Source organism: Gopherus flavomarginatus, chromosome 3 (genome assembly GCF_025201925.1).
Source record: "Gopherus flavomarginatus isolate rGopFla2 chromosome 3, rGopFla2.mat.asm, whole genome shotgun sequence".
In the NCBI taxonomy this organism is placed as follows: domain Eukaryota; kingdom Metazoa; phylum Chordata; order Testudines; family Testudinidae; genus Gopherus; species Gopherus flavomarginatus.
This window is the reverse complement of record NC_066619.1, coordinates 195555212-195574459: the sequence shown is the minus strand read 5'-3', so window position 1 is coordinate 195574459 and position 19248 is coordinate 195555212. Positions and strand designations below refer to the sequence as shown.

General features: G+C 40.5%; 1 protein-coding gene across 8 annotated transcripts in view; it reads right to left on the bottom strand.

Moving 5' to 3' along the window:
- Positions 1–4612: 4612 nt before the first annotated feature.
- The window catches only part of IL15 (interleukin 15), a 78982-nt gene continuing 64346 nt past the window's right edge, over positions 4613–19248 (bottom strand). For 4 of the 8 annotated variants that reach the window (XM_050946669.1, XM_050946668.1, XM_050946664.1 and 1 more), the window contains exons 3-7: positions 10656–10765; positions 7540–7633; positions 6888–6929; positions 5610–5774; positions 4613–4974 (exon numbers count right to left, since the gene is read on the bottom strand). In XM_050946669.1, the coding sequence (XP_050802626.1) occupies positions 4849–4974; positions 5610–5774; positions 6888–6929; positions 7540–7633; positions 10656–10765 (537 nt within the window). In that variant the 3' untranslated portion in view covers positions 4613–4848. Of the gene's footprint in view, positions 4975–5609; positions 5775–6887; positions 6930–7539; positions 7634–10655; positions 10766–18904; positions 19057–19248 lie in introns of all 8 variants that reach the window. The other 4 variants (XM_050946663.1, XM_050946662.1, XM_050946665.1 and 1 more) reach the window with 3 other exon arrangements.

Genomic DNA, 19248 nt, shown 5'->3' with positions numbered 1-19248 from the left:
ACTTTAAGAATTTAGGTGTATTCTTATCATTTAGCTAGATATAGAAGTATAAAAGAAAGAATCAAAAATCACTGTCTGTGTAGTGGCCTTCTCTTACTGTGACAGTCTGAGGCCTGGTTCTTTAGCAGCCATAAACTGGGAAATGTATGGTCACGTCCTCATGTTCCAAACTAGTCATATTAAAATAAGGCAATCTGGAGCTGTTAGGAAGGTGATTCGGTCTATCACCTCCAGAGAAAGGAATGAGCCTAGAAATTTAGTTTGATAGTTTTCTGTCTGGTAAGAACTCATTTATCAATAGACACAGCTGGAGAACCCATATGTCTGTATAGATATAGTTGTGAAATCCTCACTTCTGTATTGTTTTGTATGTTTATTTGCATGGTCTCTGTCTGGTTCTGTGATTGTTTCCGTCTGCTGTATAATTAATTTTGCTACGTATAAACTAATTAAGGTGGTGGGATATAATTGGTTAGCTAATCATGTTACAATACGCTAGGATTGGTTAGGTAAATTTTAGTAGAATGATTGGTTAAGGTATAGCTGAAAATATTACTGTATAAATTAGGGGCAAACAGGAAGTAAGTTAGGATTCGAAAATAAGGAAAAGGAACTTGAATTTAAGCTTGCTGGAAGTTCACCCCAATAAACAATGAATTGTTTGCACCTTCGGACTTCGGGTATTGTTGCTCTCTGTTCCTGGGAGAAGGACCAGGGAAGGGTGAGAGTGAAGGAATAAGCTCTCTAACACCCACAACCATGGAAAAAAATTGATTGTATTAGGTTCCATGCTAGAATATATAAACTGCATTTCTTTCCCTGCTTTGATCTAATTTTTCCTAGCATGACTATGGTTATCACCATTTAATAAATCCTGGAACACAGAGACCACATACTAGATTGAAAACCTTACATTTTGTCCCACATGAGTTGTTCACACAGAGTAATGTTAATATATCCATTTTTTTTATAATGGCTGTCTATATTTATTCATAAATATTTCCTTTTCAGAGGATTTTTGTTACTACAAAAATAGAATGAATTCAGGCCAGATAACCTTAAGCAAACAAAACAATAGAATATACTTACATGACGATAGAACAATCAAATTATGAAATAAAAATACATTTGTACTGTAGGCTGATCTATTGCACAACAAATAATTTTCCACCCTAAACAAACATCATGTATATGTTTATTTGACAGAAGATTCACAAACCCATACAGAAAAATATAGCATCTAAATGTTGGCACTGGAGGAAATAGCGGGCCTGATTCTCTACTCAGGCTCAGCAGTTTTAAACAAACTTAGTAACAATTGTATCGACCTGGCATAAAGAGGAAACTCAGAACCACCTAATCTTGTTCTGCTGAAAGATGTTACTGGCTGCCATTGGGAGTGCAGGATGGTCTTGGATCCAAAGCCAATCACAAACCTTGTTAAGCCAACGGCTGTGCCACGTACTCTTTTTCAAGCTCAAAAGAAGGCACAGTCAAGCCCCTTTATGTAATAAAAAGAGCTGTGGGAGCTGGGGTGCTGCGCCAAAGGAACTAGGTCACATGGTAGGTCAGAGCGAAACCATGGGGGGGTTTCCCTGGTTGCAAATGCAGAGGGTGCAGATTCAGTTGTAGCTTGTGTGTTGGGAGTGAGGGAGAAGAGCCTGGAGAAGGAGTGGTGAGCGTGACCACCAGAGGAAACACAGAGGCTAGGGACAGGGCTTCTGGGGTATTGAGCTCACTGGAGTGGCAGAGTTGGGGTTTTCTGAGTAAGGAAACTGCCTGCTGTAGTTTGTTTCTTGTTCAGGGAAACAGGACTTGGTGAATTAACAATATTACACTAAAATATATTTGATTCATATATAATCAAGTTCTCATGTGACTTTCCTATACTTTAAGGCCAGAAGAGACCACTGTGATCATGCAGTCTAACTTCCTGAAGAGCACAAGCCATAGGACTACCATGAGAATTCAAGCTGTGCTTGAACTAGAGCATATCTTAATTTCAAGATTTCTACTGACTGAGACTCCGTCACAACCTTTAGTAAGTTCAGTGGTTAACTACCCTCATTGTTCAAAAGTCATATCTTATTTCTAGTCTGAATTTGTCTAGCTGATTTTTAAACTCTAAGGGCCTGATCAAACTCCTATTAAAATCAATGGGGAGACTTGCACTGGCTGCATCTGAAATTGGTGGGTTTCTTAGAGAATTGGCAGTATCATAAAATTTGACTAATACTGATCTACTCCTATGTCCTTTCTGCTACCACCCAGGCTTTCCACTCCCATGAGGTAACTTCCAGAATGATTTCCTAACCTGCTGTAGGCATCCCTCCTATTAGAAATGCACAGATTCTGTGATCAATCCGTCTGTTGAGACTGACAAAACAGTGCCAATTTTTATAAGGATTTTAATGATAGACATCTATCCAGTAGGAACTAGACTGAGAAAAATCACCAATTCATTTCATATAGACCACTGCACAGTCATCAGCTTTCACATATTTCCAACTTCCGGGCCAGATTCCAGATCCTAACCCAGGGATTGATGAATTGGAATTTTTGGTGGGCATGCAAAAAAGAATCAGGCTCCTACAGGTGGAAAACTCTATATACCATGACCAATTCCTTGAGCTACACCAGGGGTTCTCAAACTGGGGGTTGGGACTCCTTGGGGGGTCGCAAGGTTATTACTGGGGGAGTCATGAGCTGTCAGCCTCCACCCCAAATTCCGCTTTGCCTCCAGCATTTATAATGGTGTTAAATATATAAAAAAGTGTTTTTAATGTATATGAGGGGGTCGCAGTCAGAGGCTTGCTGTGTGAAAGGGGTCACCATACAAAAGTCTGAGAACTCCTGAGCTATACAGTTAATTTTTAGTTACATTTTCCCACACTACATATAAATAGCACAATGGAAAAAATATTCTTATTGGCCTGTGAACATATAGAACTGAATCCTCCTGGCTTTACTCACACATTCATCTCATTTAAAATCCATGGGATTAGTTGAGTAAGGCAAACAGAATTTGGTCCAGAATGTCATAGCACTTCCATCACAATAAAGCCAGAAAAGAGAGAGCAGGAAATCACAACTAGCTTGGCAAACAGTCTATTTGCCTGTCTCTTAATAGTGCAGGGGTGGGCAAAATTTTTGGCCCGAGGGCCACATCAGGGTTGCACAACTGTATGGAGGGTTGGGTAGGGAAGGCTGTGCCTCCCCAAACAGCCTGGATCCTGCCCTCATTTGCCCCCTCCCACTTCCCGCCCCCTGACTGCCCTCCTCAGAATTCCCAACCCATCCAGCCCCCCCGATCCTTGTCCCCTGACTGCCCCCTCCCAGGACCCCCCGCCCCTAACTTCCCCCCGGGATCCTACCCCCTTATCCAACCCCCCCTGCTTCCTGTCCCCTGACTGCCCTCCTGACCCATATCCACATCCCTGGCCCCTGACAGGCCTCCTAGGACTCCCACTCCCAACCCTCCCTGTTCCCCATCCCCTGACCACCACCCCAGAACAACCTATCTCATCCAACCATCCCCTCCTCCCTGACTGCCCCCCCAGGACTCCCTGCTCCCTTACCCAACCACTCCCCCCACTCCTCGCCCCCTTACCAGCAGCAGGGGCTCACAGCTGCAACACCCAGCCAGAGCCAGTTGCACTCCCCACGCTGCCCAGTGGGAGTGGTGGGCCAGAGCGCAGCCCATGCGGCGGCGTGGCTGTGGGGGAGGAGGGACAGTGGGGGAGAGGCTGGGGATTAGGCTCCCTGGCCGGGAGCTCAGGGGCCAGGCAGGATGATCCCATGGGCTGTAGCTTGCCTACATCTGTAATAGTGCCTTAAAGTCTGACTACGGTAGATGCTTGTGAAATTTAGTATCAGTTTTTGGTAACTTAATTCACCTTCATCTTTTCATTCTATTCTTTGATGGGGATGACTGTTTCCTGTTAGAAGAATTACTAAAATGTTTTACCATCACTGCATTTTCACTGTACTGCATTATTGTGTGTATCCATTTTATTCACTTCATCAATGAAAGTTATAAAAAGTAGACAGATTCAGACGGTTTGAATTTACAGCTGCACAACTGCCTCTTTCAGTCCTGCATTTTTCTGATAATCAAGACTCTGGTTTCCATACACGTAGGCCCTGATTTTGTAAGCTGTTCTATGAAAGCAGAGTGCTGTAATTATGTAGAGCCCCACTGAAATCAGTGGGATATTACTTGGCCACAGGGGTCTGTTCACATGGGGCAACTTGCAGGATCAGAACCCTGTTTATTACAGTCACAGCTATGTGAGCTACTGGTTCCCGTGACTTTACACATGGTGATTGCTATGTGGGCTCTCAGCAGGGAACTGAAATAGGGCTCTCCAGACATGAAAGCATGAGACTGTATAGCCTGAGCTAAAAAGCCAGCTTCTGTAGTTAGGGACTGAGACAGATTCTGATCCTGTGGGGATTGGGCACAGAAGAGGACTCCGAACACATACTGGTCAGTGATTTACATATATATATATATATTCTCATTTGCACAAGTTAAGCTTTCCCAGAAAATAAAATATTTGCAGTACAAGTTACTATGTTTTCTAAGTAGTAGTCAATAACTGAGACATGCAAAGAGCAAATATTTATCTAAAATGTTTATAAAATACATATAATTTTATAATAGTCTGTGGCGCAGTTCATAGTTCAGCTTATTCTTGGCTATACTTCGCTTTTTTTCTGACTTTCTGTCTTACAAAGTTTTTAAAATAGCCAAACCGGTTGTCTCTCCATCCATCCAATGATTATATTGCTTGAAGTGCCAGCAAAGTTTATGGAGTTTCCCTTAAGCACTTTCAAAAAGAAAGCCTATTTAGGAATGTGCAGTAAAAATTTCAGCTTGTGTTTTGCAAACTCTTCGAATGTCTCTATAAATTTAATAAAATTTCTTTCTTCGTACTCTTCACATTGTTTGCATGTTATTTTATTCCTGTTCTGCAAAAAAAAAGAAAAAAAGAAAAAAGAAAAGAAAAAAAAAAGGAGGGGGGAAACAGAAGAATAGAAAAATGACAATTCTTTGAATAAAAATGGGTTTGATATTAAAACTGGAGATAGTTGAATTGGTTTTGATAGACAGCCAAATCTTGCTCACTTTCCTCTTACAAGGAATCCCACTGCAGACAATTTCCACAGGAGCCCTGCTGGAAGCTGCCAAGAAACCTAAATACTGAAATGTAAGTGGCCTGATTTTTAAACATGAACTTGTAGAGCTGCCAGTGACTTCAGTGGGAGATGCAAGTATTCAGTCCCTTTGAAAATCAGGTGATATATCTTTAGGTGTCTAAATATGGTCCACTCTCCATGAATTTCAGTTTGAAAATGTTGGCTATGGGGTACCAGTTTACACATGCACACACACTAGATGGACCTTCTTAAGTTTTTGTTTTGCTAACATTCTAGAAAACTTTATTCTGAGAAGAGCTAAATTCTGTCTGTGTAAATCAATGTGCGAGTGGATGACTGCCATTCACATCCCCGTCATGAGTATCTGACAGCAGAATTTATCTCAAGCCATTAAATGCACTTTTTTGGGGATTGTCCTTTTTCCAGTGATTATAGATGGCACTTACCAGACTGGTTGGTAAACTTGTATTCTTTGGTAAATTTGCCTTTACATTTGCCAGCACATTGCGCACGTACTGTTTGATTTTACATCCTTTTCTGATTTCACATTCATGGGAAATCACTTTCAACTCTAACAAAAAGCATTCCATCACTTGTACTTCGCACTCATCCTAAAAATGAAAAATGTCAATGGCTTTACAATAGAAAAATTAAAGAAATAGGTGCATATGTGGTATATAATTTTGCAAACCAGCAGCTGATTTTGATCTACTGTGTGTTTGTTTTGCCATGCAAATGTTTGTAAATATCTACATCTATCATGAAAGTTAATGTGTAGCTTGGTTAAATGACGTTTAAAGTTGGGTCAGGACATAACAGGCTTGGTGAAGAATGTAAATACCAAGATAGAATGTGAATTAATTAGGGATATACTTTGGGGTATAATTAAGAATAATGGGATCAAGTTATTATTACTGATATTTAGCTCTGATATCAATTTCCATCCAAAAATCTCAAAGCATTTTTTAAAAAGGGAGTATCACTATCCCTATTTTACAGATGGAAGAAACAGAGATGGATTGATTTTGCCTCAGGTCACACTGCAAGGTCAGTGATAGAGCCTGGAACAGGACCCAGGTATTCTGATTACCAAAGCCATGCCTTATCCATGGGACTATATTGCCTCCCTCTTAAAAAACTAAAAGTTTTGGCTATCAAGAAAACCTTCTTGACAGTAACATCTATTAGGTTGTGGAACCATCTCCCTAGGAGAGTGTAGAAGCTGCATAGAGGAGATCATTTTAAAATTAGATTGGCTACATGATCTCTCTGATGATTGTGATGTACATTATACCCCCTAAACTGAAATAAATGTGTAAGATAGTTACCCCTAGCTTTGCCATTCCTCCAGTTAGAAACTATCTGAAGGTGGATGCCTATGCAATTTAGATCTTAACACTATTTTAGAATGCTCCAGCAGAGTGCATAATGTTGGAGAATCATGTTTTCTTTTGACAAAAAGGAAAGTTCTTCCTTTTGATAAATATCATTTTGTCCTTTCTTTTTAATTGACAAACTTCTGTAGCCAATGATTCAGTAGCCATATCTGCTTACAGTCATCCTGATTAATACAAATAAAGAATGGAAACTTATTTTTAATGCAAATAATTTGGTTTCAGAAGCTTTGATCAAATTAAACATTGATTGCCTTTAGCTGGTTACTTCAGAAGAAATAAGGATATCACCCTTAGACCAATCTAGGTCAAATTTACAAATGTACTTACTGGCTTGTCTGTATACGCAGTGTATAAACAGGCATCAATGCTCTAAAAGAAAACAGATTTGTATATATGAACAATAATTCTTGAGTTTAGGGATAATAAAGTCAATCCTACCAAGGGAATGGCCTAGCTCAGTGCTCAAAGGGTCAATCCTGCAAGGTGCTGAGATCACTGAAGTCAGTGGACGTTGGGAGTCCCCAGCACCTCACAACATAAGGCCCTTGTGAGCATGATATTCCCCAGCACCCCACAGTATGAAGCTCAAAATAAGAAGCACATTTCTGGAGCTGAGTTCCAGCAGTACTTTCTCAGAAGAAGCCTACTCCCAATTCTTCTCTTCAGAAAAACTCTCTTCTTGTTTTATCTGACTAAGAACAAATGCTGCAGAGATTAAAATACAGCATTGAAGGAAATAAAAATTGAAGAAGAAAACACTTAATTTAAGGGGCTGTGATGCAGGGTCCACCCCAAGTGTCACATATTGTTATCTAGTCCCCTGCTTATTCCTGTGCTACAGCATTACATCAGATCTCTTCTTTCCCTCCCTTCTCCCCCTACTTACTTACTTACTATTTAAGCACTGGACTAGACAACCAACTCCAGGTCTCTTCCTACCCAAATGATTCTATGAAAAGTTAATGCTTTGTGAACTTACATCAGATGTGTATTTAATCTCATGCAAATCATCTATAACTGCCTCCCACCTTCTTCTTTCAGCTTCTATTCCTGGTAGATATGCGCTGATGCAGCTAAAACAAAACAACCACAAAAACAATTAAGATATTTAGTAACATGCACACAGCTTTTCTGAAGATAATAATGTAACTAAGACTGGTTGGCAGAAGAGCAGTATCATATTACATATATGCCATGTATGCAGGCATACGTGACAGACTATGAAGCCCTATGATAAAGTATGGGACCATGAAATATATAGGGAATACTGATGGTACATACTAGTATGAGGGTTTAATCAGCAGGAGTCTGGGATGATCCTCTTACTCAGAAGTGGAAAACCACAAGTAAATTATGCTAAGCATCATTTTATCTCCTGGTGATAAAAGCCTATCCCACATCATCTTGCATATGCCCATATATATTACTGAAAAATTAATGTTATCAACTTTAAAGAGGGTCCAGCTCCACAGGGCCCAGAGTGAGAGGTTAAAACTATTCAAAGTAAAATATCTAAAATTGTTCTTTCTAGATATAATAATGTCACAAATTTGAAGTCTCCCAGCTTAGCTTCGTCCAAGGCTAGATTCAAGCTCTGAGTCCCACTGAGGAAGGAATTTCCTCTTCCAAATAGTACAGTGCCTATTTTTAGCCGTGTGAAGGTGTGGGCTACTCAATTTTTAAACTGTAACTCTTGATGTATAAAAAGCTGTCACTGGCTCAGGACTGAATTTTGCCTATCTTGAACCTCAGGGAAGAATTCCTTCCACATTGGACTGTAAGAACTTTGGAACAGTGACTTTGTTATATGTGCCTCACTCTCATCCTTTAATTGGCAGCCTCTAGGTATTACAGCAATACAGGTAACATTGGGAGAGGAGGAGGAAATATTTATTTGGCTGGTTGATTTTAACATAAATGGCAATTGTTTTAAGCTGCTCAATGGTTTGAAATAGTCAAATATAATCACAGAGATTGATCAGTGGGCAGGTAATGTAGTCACAGGCATCTGATAAGTATATATGTATAACCTCCTCGTTCAATTTTACTTTCATGTGTAGATTATCGTATACCCCTCTAATTTATCACATGGTTCCCAGTCATAAACATAAACACGTTTTGATGATAATATTGTCCGTGACTGCAAAGCTGTATGATAATACGCCTTTGTCGTGTACCTTTGATTATCTCACATGGATTCCACCAGAATGACAACTAATATTTCAGATGTTCAATAGGTCAAACAGCTGACAGAATTTTTTTTAAAAAAAAGACCCTCCGCAAAAATGTTTTGGATGAGTGCATGTACACCAGCTACACACACTTTCACTGGTCTAAGTAGCAAGTTGGAAAAGATGGGCAACCACCTGGGAACATGCCAACAGAATCAAGGAGATGTTGGTTTGGTTATGGACATGTCAAGTATCCTCAGTTTGGGTGCTAATCTTGAAACACCTTAACCTGATTTGCAGAGGCATCCACATGGCCCACTGATTTTTAACTAAAGCTGTGGGCGCCTCTGAAAATCGGGCCCTTAGGACTAGATCCATAAGCCAAAATTTAGATTCTCAAAACTCCTGCTCAGCTGCCATTTTACCCAAAGGTGCCTAAGTTTCTGCTGGTAAAGTCCCTTATAAAGTACTTAAATAGTCATTGGGCTAAAGCGAGCGAGCAAGAGAAACAATGACTCTATAGTCTAGTGGTTTGGGCACTCACCTGGGAGACCCAGGTTCTACTCCCTGCTCCAAAAATAGTAAGCATTTTATACAAAGTGGAACAGCATGAACGGGAGATATGGAAATCTCTGCCCTGGAATATCTTATAGTCCAGTGGTTATGACATTCACCTGGGAGGTAGAACACCTGGGGTCAGGTCCCTGCTATAAATCAGGCAGAGTAGGGACTTGGCCCCAGGTCTCTCGCATCCCAAATAACTGCTCTACACAGTGGGGCTATAAGATATAAGGGGGGCTGACAGCAGCACCATCATCTTCACCTGCTGCTGGCTTTTACGAATCCTATTCTTAGCACCTAACTCTCTTCATGCATTGTATAGGGAGCCTGGGCACCTAACTTGGAGCTGTGGATTCTGCTATGTGACAGGATGCCTAAACTTTAAGCATTGCAATGCCGAATCTAAGGCTTGTCTACATAGCAATTTACTGCACGGCAACCCATGGTGTGAATCTACAGTGCAGTGCAAGTCCCAGAGTCCACTTGCTTTACTACTACTTGAAAATCTAGTACATTAAGCTGCACTCCAACACTTTCACTGCACTGGACGTGACTGTATGGCAAATAGGTGCACTGTAGATTCTTACTGCCTTGTTAACTTGCCATGTTAACCCTGAGTTCCTTTTGTGGATCTAGAGTCTCAAGTTTGGTACCCCAAACTTGGTGGACGTTTTTGAAAATGTGGGCCTCAATCATAGATGCAACCACTGGGGGTTTGTTTGGGGGAAAAGAGTGGGACATTTCCCTCAAACTCCCAAGCAGGAGGGAGCAATAATGTCTTTGAGCCTGTGGCACAGGGCAGGTAAGGGAAGGCCAGTTCCAGCCTTTCTGCTGATTTTGTGTGCAGCAGTGGCAGACTTAGCATTCTTCTCTCCCTCTCCCTCTGGGATAACCAGTTGAAAGGCAGAGGTGGCACCCAGTTCAAACAGCAAGTGGATCCAGAGGAAAGAATCCAGCTTCCTTCCTGTTGTCTACAATTACAGGAAAGGAGAGGAAGAATTCTCTCCCAATGGACCTGGAACAATGAGAGGACAGAGGACACTTACCAGCCCTCTTCCCAATGAGACGGAGGAAGGTACTGTTGGGATGGGACAAGACAGCCCCTATTAGGGAGACTTGACCCAAAAAGGGGGTAGGGAGTGAGCATGCAGGGCACATAGTGGGGCAAAGGGCACTTAGGATGTGGAGCACAAAGCACTAGTCGGGGAGGAGATTAGGGAATACTGAGCCGATGAAGAGGGTGTGACATGGAACGTGGGGAATCCAGTTTTGTAAAGTGACTGCAGATCATTGGGAGAAAGATACTGCACAAATACAAATAATTATTTATTTACTAGTTTTGATTTTTTAAAATTATAATTACCAAAGAATGAAGATGGTTATTCCAGCTGCATTATTTAAAAAGCTGAGAAAATGTCTGTTCAGAATAAGATACTGCTGGTAGTGGAGACAAATACTTCTCAGGTATGTTTTCTGAAAGATAAGATCCAGAAAATAATAAGTTACCTAAATGAGCTGTATGGCACAATTTGACTTTATAGATATTTTTAGTACTGATTTAATTAATCCATTAGGCAAGTCATCTAGTAAAGACAATATTGCGTGTACTGGATATTTTGTAAAGGCCAAACCACTGTGTAGCTTTTTAGGAATAGGTAGTCACTTGCTGGTAGAAAAGCAGATGCCAGGGACATAGCACAAGAAACTGGAATGTGTTCTAGATCATGGGTTCCTAGCTTCTTTCATAATATGGATCACATTTTAATACAGGTATTGTATTAGAGATCACTTGCTTTCCCACTCTTAATTTTGCAGATCACCTCCTGTCCACTCCTTTGCATTCCATAATATCTCCGCAGCATCTACAGCAATTAAATATGTGAAAAAGTAATATTAGCAAAGGGTTTTTAAAAAAATGTTGTACCTCCTTCTAATGTAATTTAGCAGTTGGAAATACGAAGGGGGAGCCAGCTCTCCATGGATCATCAGCAAGTGCTCCATAATTCAGAATTTGGAAACTTTCGTTCTAGAATGAGCCAAAACCACTCTTATGTAGACTGGCACAGTTCAATTATGGAGATGCACCTGTTCGGGATTGGGCCCTATGTTTTATTGCTAATAATAGTCATTTATCTCACAGGGTTATTGTAAGGATTACTTATATTTGTAAAATTCTTTAAACACACAACAATGTTATATAGGGATTAGTAAGTAATATTTATTGTTTCCAAGATCCAAAGGCTTAGTTAAAATAATATGGCAGTTTGTTGATCACATAACTTTACATGTTTTTAGCGGAAGACAGTTCCAGGTACCTGGAAGCTAGTTATGTAAAATATCCACAACAAACCACAAATAGATAATTTGTACTAAAGTAAGAACATGACAAATAATACTCGTACATGTTTTGATTTTCTTAACTGGTTCAGTATGGAGAATCACTCACAGTAGTGATTCAACTCATCTGAAAAAAAAGAGCTTAACCACAGTGAACGGAAATCTTAAAAATTTGAGTATATAACAGGTTGTAAGCCACCAGTGAAGGTTGTATGCTAAAACATTAAGTAACAAATTATCTGTCCATTTATAAGCCTATAATGAGAGAGAAGTACAAGCTTGTAGTTCTTTCAACCAGGACAGACCTACTGTGGTCACATCAACTTAAGTCCGGGTGCTAAGTATTATGGAGATTCAGCAGCCTCTCCATAGTTAAGGTTGCAATCAGTTTCTGCTATAACTTTGGCTTGGAAAATCGATTTGATCTGAAGGTGGTCACATTTACTCTTAAGGCAAAGGAAAACATTTATGTACAGATTTGGAGAAAGTTCTTCAAACTAGTTTTCATTTACAGGTCATAAAAATATTAGTCATTTTAAAATTTTAATTTTAGACTAAAGTTTCTGTCAATTTCTATCTTAAAAATGGCCCGTTACTCCTCCTTCAAACTGTCTATAAAAAAGTTTAAAACTAATATGTTCAGTATAACTGAAAACAAGAGGGTGCCATTAAGCAATTTTTTTTACTGTTTGTTGTGGACAGTTTGGGGCCCAATCTTGCTTAATGGTAATGGGAGTTTTTTATACTGATTTTAGTGGGAGCAGTATTGGGCATTGTAAGAGATCTTCCTTAAGCCAAACTCTAGAAGCCCACAGCTCTGGTAGTGTCAGTTGTTTTACTGGTGATAGCTAGTAAAAGCTAAGTAAAAGTTGCAGTCATAATCCCATAATAAGGTTGATTTTGATCTCCCATATAACTTAAAAAAAAAAAACCAAAAAACCAAAAAAGCAACATACCCCAAAATGAAGAAAACATAAAATCCCCACGTTTTCAAATTTAGGATATGATTTAAAGTTTCATTGGCAACAAAGTTTGTTTAAATTGAGTAAGTAGAGCGATTAAAGTACCTTGTTCAATGTTTCCTTGTGTCCTTTTCCAACGAAATCACACTATGTCACAATTTTAAGCAGTGGTAGGTTTTGATATTGGCTGGTACAAGAGGCAGTATTATTCAAGGTCCAGAATTTAAAAAAACCCAAACCTTTAGAAATTGCCATTATTATAAAATGGCAATGGTGAAACTGCCAGAGCAGGAAAACCACTCATAGAGATGGAGAATATTTTCATCATTGACTTCTCACCCATCCAGGACTACTTTTCAAAAGGAAATTCCAGGATGTGGTAGAATTACCCTTTTGCTTGCATTCCACGCCAAAAACCCTTTTTTTATATTTGATACAAATATGGTTGCTTATTATGTGGTCATCATATCTGGACTAATTCATTTCTTTGTTTTCAAGTGCTTGGGTTTTGTAAATTTGGAAGGTAACTACATTACTGTCACTTAACAACCTTAACTGATTTTTGAAATAAAACATTTGGGTTTTGAATAGGTAGTGATTTTCTCATGCCTCTAAAAATGGGGGAGAGGGGTAGGGAAGAGAAGCTCCATGCACACTTTCACAGGTGTTTTATGGTCTCATCAAGTTTTCATAAATTTACAGCATATCCAGTTAGAAAGTGCCTCCTAGATTATCTAGTCCAATGCAGGATCATTTTGTATACCAATTAATTATTTTATCGTAACTATTTTTGAGCAACATTATTGATGGCAGCTCAACTACGGACTTTGATAAAATATTCCTTTGGCTTGAACTCACTGTTGCAGTTTAAAATTTCACCTTTGCCACTTTCAGGTTTTCATTTCTGGTTCCCCCTAAACCAGTAGCCAATTCATCGCTCTCTTGTTCTATATTATTATCTTCCTACTACATTTGTCTTATTTTTGGATAAAATAAAAATAGGGATCCCTGAACTGGGGACTCTACAAGTAAAAATGAAGGAATAAATTATATTTAAATATTTTGTTTTTCACTATGCTGCACTTACTGGTAACCACATATAGTGGCATTGTCAAAACGTTTTAAAACAAAATGAACTCTATAGTAAATATAAGTGGGTGTGGCCAAAAAAAACCTTCGAAATATGACACAAGCAAACTATTCATTTGAAAAATATCTTTATTAAACTGCTTTCTAATCATGAAGTTAAAATGAAACACTTAAAATTACTACCAGAGTAAAATCTAAGCTGCAGTAGTAATCTTTCGTCACTGGGGACCTAATCATAATCCCATGTAAGTCAGTCAATGACAAAATTCCCCTTGACTTTAATGCTGCAAGCCATAATTTTGCTAACTTTGTTGTCATAAAGACTTGAAGTTAAGTTAGACACAAGAAAGATTATAGCTACATAAATTATTTATGTTTTACACTAGAGAAGCTAAGGTTACAAGTTTGTGTCTATCAAACCATCTTTCAAACTACTTCATCGAGATTTACTCACAAATCTCTCAAGATATTTCTAAGATGCTGTGGCCCAAATTTTTAAAGATATTTAGGCACTGCGGTACTCAATGATAGATAACTGATGTAGCAGCCTAAATCTTATTTTCTAAAGGGATTTAGGATCAAAGATCCCATGGACAGTCAATGGCATTTTTATATCCATATGCTATTGTTTATATCCAAGAGAAATTTCACTATATTATCCTGTGATAACTTTTATTGGGGGAAGGTCTACAAGAAGGTGAGGAATCTTACATTTTGCTCTAAAAGTAGCAAGATTTGGTTTATCCTTGTCTCCTGTAGCAGATAGCCTTCCACAGAGTAAATTCTGGGCTCCCAAGTTTCAATGTGGACTGTGTCAAGTGGAAACATCCCCACTGATGGCAGTGTTATCATGGCCTGAAGAGCGAAATGGTTTCTGAGATCGCTAAGCCATTGCCTAAAGAATGCTGGAAAGAGTAAGGCCTTGAAAAGGTACTGGAATTAGAGATGGACTGTAGCACATGAAGCAGCCATGTGATATGTTGTCTCTTTCTTACCCACAAGGCAAGGCTCTCTGTGCTGAATGAAATAGTTTCTGGGAACCCTGGAGGTGAGGAATGAGTGGCTAGGCCATACTCAAAAGAAATGATGAAGATAGAGAAAAGCATTTTCATGTATTGCTGCTATTCCAGTGCCTAGCTAGGAGCAAGGAATAGCACCTCATCTAAAATCAGTTTGTGGATGATCTAGCTTTCATTGACCAGCATGATGCCAAATTCCAGGTTGCTGAACCCTGTTACCTAGGCTACTGGTCATCACCTACAATAGATGTGGTCTGTGGATGGGAAAGTAGACACTGGGCACTAGCCTCTATTTACAGTCCACTATGCCTGTCACTGCTTGGGACAAGGAGGCTAGGGTTTTTGGAGTGCCAGTCCACAGACTTTTTTGACTCCTTTTCCCACTTACATGGAATCAGAAGTGTCCATGATTCTTTGCCATTCCTTCTGGTCCCTGGCACAGGTTTGTAGGTCTTCGTATGCCAGCCCTTTCCTCTTCAAACCTCTCTTGACAGAGTCTTTCCATTGTATCCTTGGTCTTCCATATCATTTCTTGCTGTCCTCTTCCACCCATGGTTTCTTTGCTGATTGTTGTTCTTCCGTTCTTATCACATGTCCAGCCCATCCATCACTGACATTCCCACATTCATTTTTCCCCTAACTTCTTCCATGAATGCTCTGTCTACCCTCTGCTTGCCTGCCATTCGCCTCAGAGTACTTTCTACTACCTGCATCTTTTCTTCCATTTTCGTAAGACCCACCATTTCCAAATGATAGAGCAGGCAGGGGGACACACACACACACACACACGCGCGCGCACCATCCACTATCCCTTTTAGTTTGTTACTTTATTGTTGGTCCCGCGGTACTCCTGCTACCTCTTTCACTGCCACCTATGTACATTTGGTTCATCTCTTCAATTCTCCAGATCTCTCAACAATGGCACTAAAGTTACTTCCGAAGTACACAAATTGTCTTCTGATTCAGTGTCTCTCCTGCAACTTCAATTAACAGCTCTTCTTCCACCTTCCCTACTTGCATAACTTCAGTTGCAGAGATGTAGTAATCTGCCAGTTTCCAAACGTCTCTCAGGGCTACCAAGAATAACTCTGGGGATCTTAGTCTTCTCATTCAGTTATTCCACCTTGTTAGAATCCAAACAGTCCAAAGATGAAGGGTCTTTCCCTGAATCCATACTTAGAGCTTCTCCTCACAGAAAACAAGCTGACAGCGTCACTACCCACATAGGCTCTTCCTTTGATGATGGAGAGTGAGGAATGCATCTGACTACTAATCATCACAAACAATGACCAGTTGCTCTGAAATTAGCACTTTAACAGAAAAGTTTTTCATTTCCATTCACAAGGCTTCTTTCTCATTTGATGAGTTATTTAGTTACAGAGGTATACACAATGTAACTCTTTGCTACTACATTATAATGGGATATAGTTAGTAACCTTCCATTAGTTTTCATGAAATTTAAATGCCAAATACACTTTTATACATTTAATTATCACTTTCATCTACACTAATACACAAGTAAATTGGTGTGGGACTTTGGCATGAGATGGCACCCAGCATCACAGTATTATCCAGGAAAAATAGGAGCAACTAATAGAAACTTTGCTTAGATCTCCGAAGATGGGAGAACTAGACTGTATGGCAACTATGGTTTCCACAGTTAAAGAGAGACAAGAGAGGACAAAAGGAACTACAGACCACCATGCAACTAACTGATTTATAGAGCAGTGTTTTGGGGGAGGGAGAAAGGCGTAAGGGAGGAGAAGAGGGAGAGGACTCATGGGTTCATGACTAAAATAGCCTGAGTAATCAGTCACAGTGAGGCTTGTGTACATTTCATTGAGCTTGGATTAGTAATGCGAATGTTGTCTAAATACAAAAATAACTAGCATGATCTGACCTAGGGGTTACGTTGCTTTAGTTACCTGTCACACATACACTCCTACAATCCCGCAATCACTCACACTAGCAGGTCAAATATTGAATATTTTGTTGTTTGATATCCTGGTAACCAAAATTCAATAGGATTTCCAACAGGAAACCAAGATATAATCAATCAGAAATGAAGTTTAAAGCTTACTGCATCTTGAAAAGTAGGCTGTCAAACACCTAGAAAGATTTGAGCACAGGAATGGATTTTTCTGCTTGTAAAATATCTCACATCAACAGCAAGGAAGTTAGAAATCATTAATCCACGGAACAGGTATAATATGGACAGCAGCAGGGCAATCATCTACACCTTGACCAGCCAATATGCCTCAGCTTTGACAGACCATTCAGCCCGGTGATTTGTAATGAAGTCACATGCTGATCAGAAGGTCCCCTGGATAATTTGAATAGGGGGCGAGAGGGCTACAGTTACATTTCCCAAAGTTGTGGAGTGAGGCAGCAGTTTATGAGCTTTAAAAAGAACAAGTCACATAATCTGTGACCCCCACCCTCACTGCGGTGATAATGTTACTGGCCTGAGTGTAATTTACCTTATTTCGGGACTAATTGGCCTCCAGAATGAAGGAGCATAAGGTGGCTCTAAACTATTTTGTTCCCTCCTGCCCTAATCAGGTCCTGTAATTTGAAACCTGAGGTTGCCTAAACCTAAGGACCTGCCCCTATGGAATCGATCATGGGTGAGGAAGTTACAGAACATGATATAACAATACCTTCTCAGAATTATAAATCTAAACTTTTAAAAACCCACTTCCATCATATATGGCTTTGTCTTCAATAGAAGAAATTCACTGTGAATCATAATCATAAATTTGCTTGTTAATACAGACACCAACACTCCATAGTGATGCCTCAGCATCGGGCAGCCACCATATCCTGAAAGTTAGCTTGTCTTGTTTTTTTGGTTATGCAAGATGTCTTCAGTGAAAGGAGCAGATACAATCATTCATAACAATATATAGATGATGGCCCACCAGGAGGGATGGCTCCAGACATTCCGCCACCCCAAACACGGCGTCATGCTGCAAGGGGGCGCTCTGCCACTCGCTGGTCCTGCGGCTCCGGTGGACCTCCCGCAGGCATGCCTGCGGAAGGTCCACCGAAGCCGTGAGACCAGCGGACCCTCCGCAGGTATGCCGCCGAAGGCACCCTGCCTGCCACCCTCCCAGCGACTGGCAGAGCGTCCCCCGTGGCATGCCGCCCCAAGCACGCGCTTGGCGTGCTGGGGCCTGGAGCCGCCCCTGCCCACCAGTCTCATCTCACAAATCCCCAAAGCACCCAGTCCTGTGTCCTATCTTGCAATCTACCTGTGCTCTGTCTCCTGACTGCAAGTTACTGACCTTCATGTAGTTCTACTCTGTGTCCTTGGCCCTATATTGCAATACCTTCAGCTTCGGTCATGTATGGTGTCCAATACACCAGTGAGAAGACTGCCCAGAAACAAGATCATGTATTAGGATGCAGCCACTCAACTAGTAGCCAATACCAAACTCTTGGTCAACCTTTGAGCCAAAGGAAGCAAAACCCCTGACTCTGGGACCCAGAGAGGAATGCCCAAAAGTATGAAACATAGCTTTGGAAATTGTTGGCCAGTCATGGATCAACCATAGAGGACAACAGTGAAGGGAAAATATATAGGTGCTCAGCGTGAGCTAGAGCAGGGCTAAGAAAAGCAATTCCAAATCTGGTGCTGCCCCAAAAGTGTATCCTATGCAGATTGTCAAGCTGTCTGGAGAAGTTCACAATTCTGAGTGCCAATCTCAGGACAGACTGTCAAAAAGCAGGGCAGACACGCCAAACTGGTGGTATGTTCTATTATTAGATTTCACCAACCCTGTAAAAAGTGTGAACTCCTGGATGACTGTAACAGCCTTATCATGGAGTCACAGACAGTCCCCTTGGGCACTCCAGTCTCTCTTGCCACCCAGACAAGCTGGACTTAGTGATAAATGGTCACTTACACCAAAAATCACAAAGATTCATGTTCCTCCCAGTCTCAAGAGCCCAGTCACTTCTCCCAGATCAATTTGTATCTCATACCAAAGACAATGCCGGTAGCCTTAGTTTTGGTAGTCCTGGGGAACCATTCCTCCTATCTGAGTTCACAAGTTCAGAGCAGGCATTTTTACAATTATAAAGCAAAACTTTAATATTACCTTATAGCATGAGAGACAGACATTACAAGTAAGATCAATGCACACAACAAATGACAAGACTTTTTCAGAGTCTCAACACATCCTTACAAGTCTAACACCTACCTTGAACATTACTAAGATGGGTGAGCTGGTCTGGTTTCCAGCTATGAATTTGTCAGTGCTCAGCTGAGGTCTACAGACTTGGCAAGAGTCGGCACCTGGTTTACCAACATCACATAGGTGTCCATGAATCTGTAATGGTGGTCCACAGAGGCCTGCATAAGGACAGAGTAGTATCCTTTCCTGTTAATGTACTCTCTTGCTCCAAATGGAAGGCATACAATGGGTGTATGTGTGCCAGCAATATTACCTGCGCAATCCAGGAATCCCATCTGTTAAAAACCCATAATATTACAGGGATGCAGGATTGCAATAGAGTGATAATTGCCTTGCAAACCTCAACAACT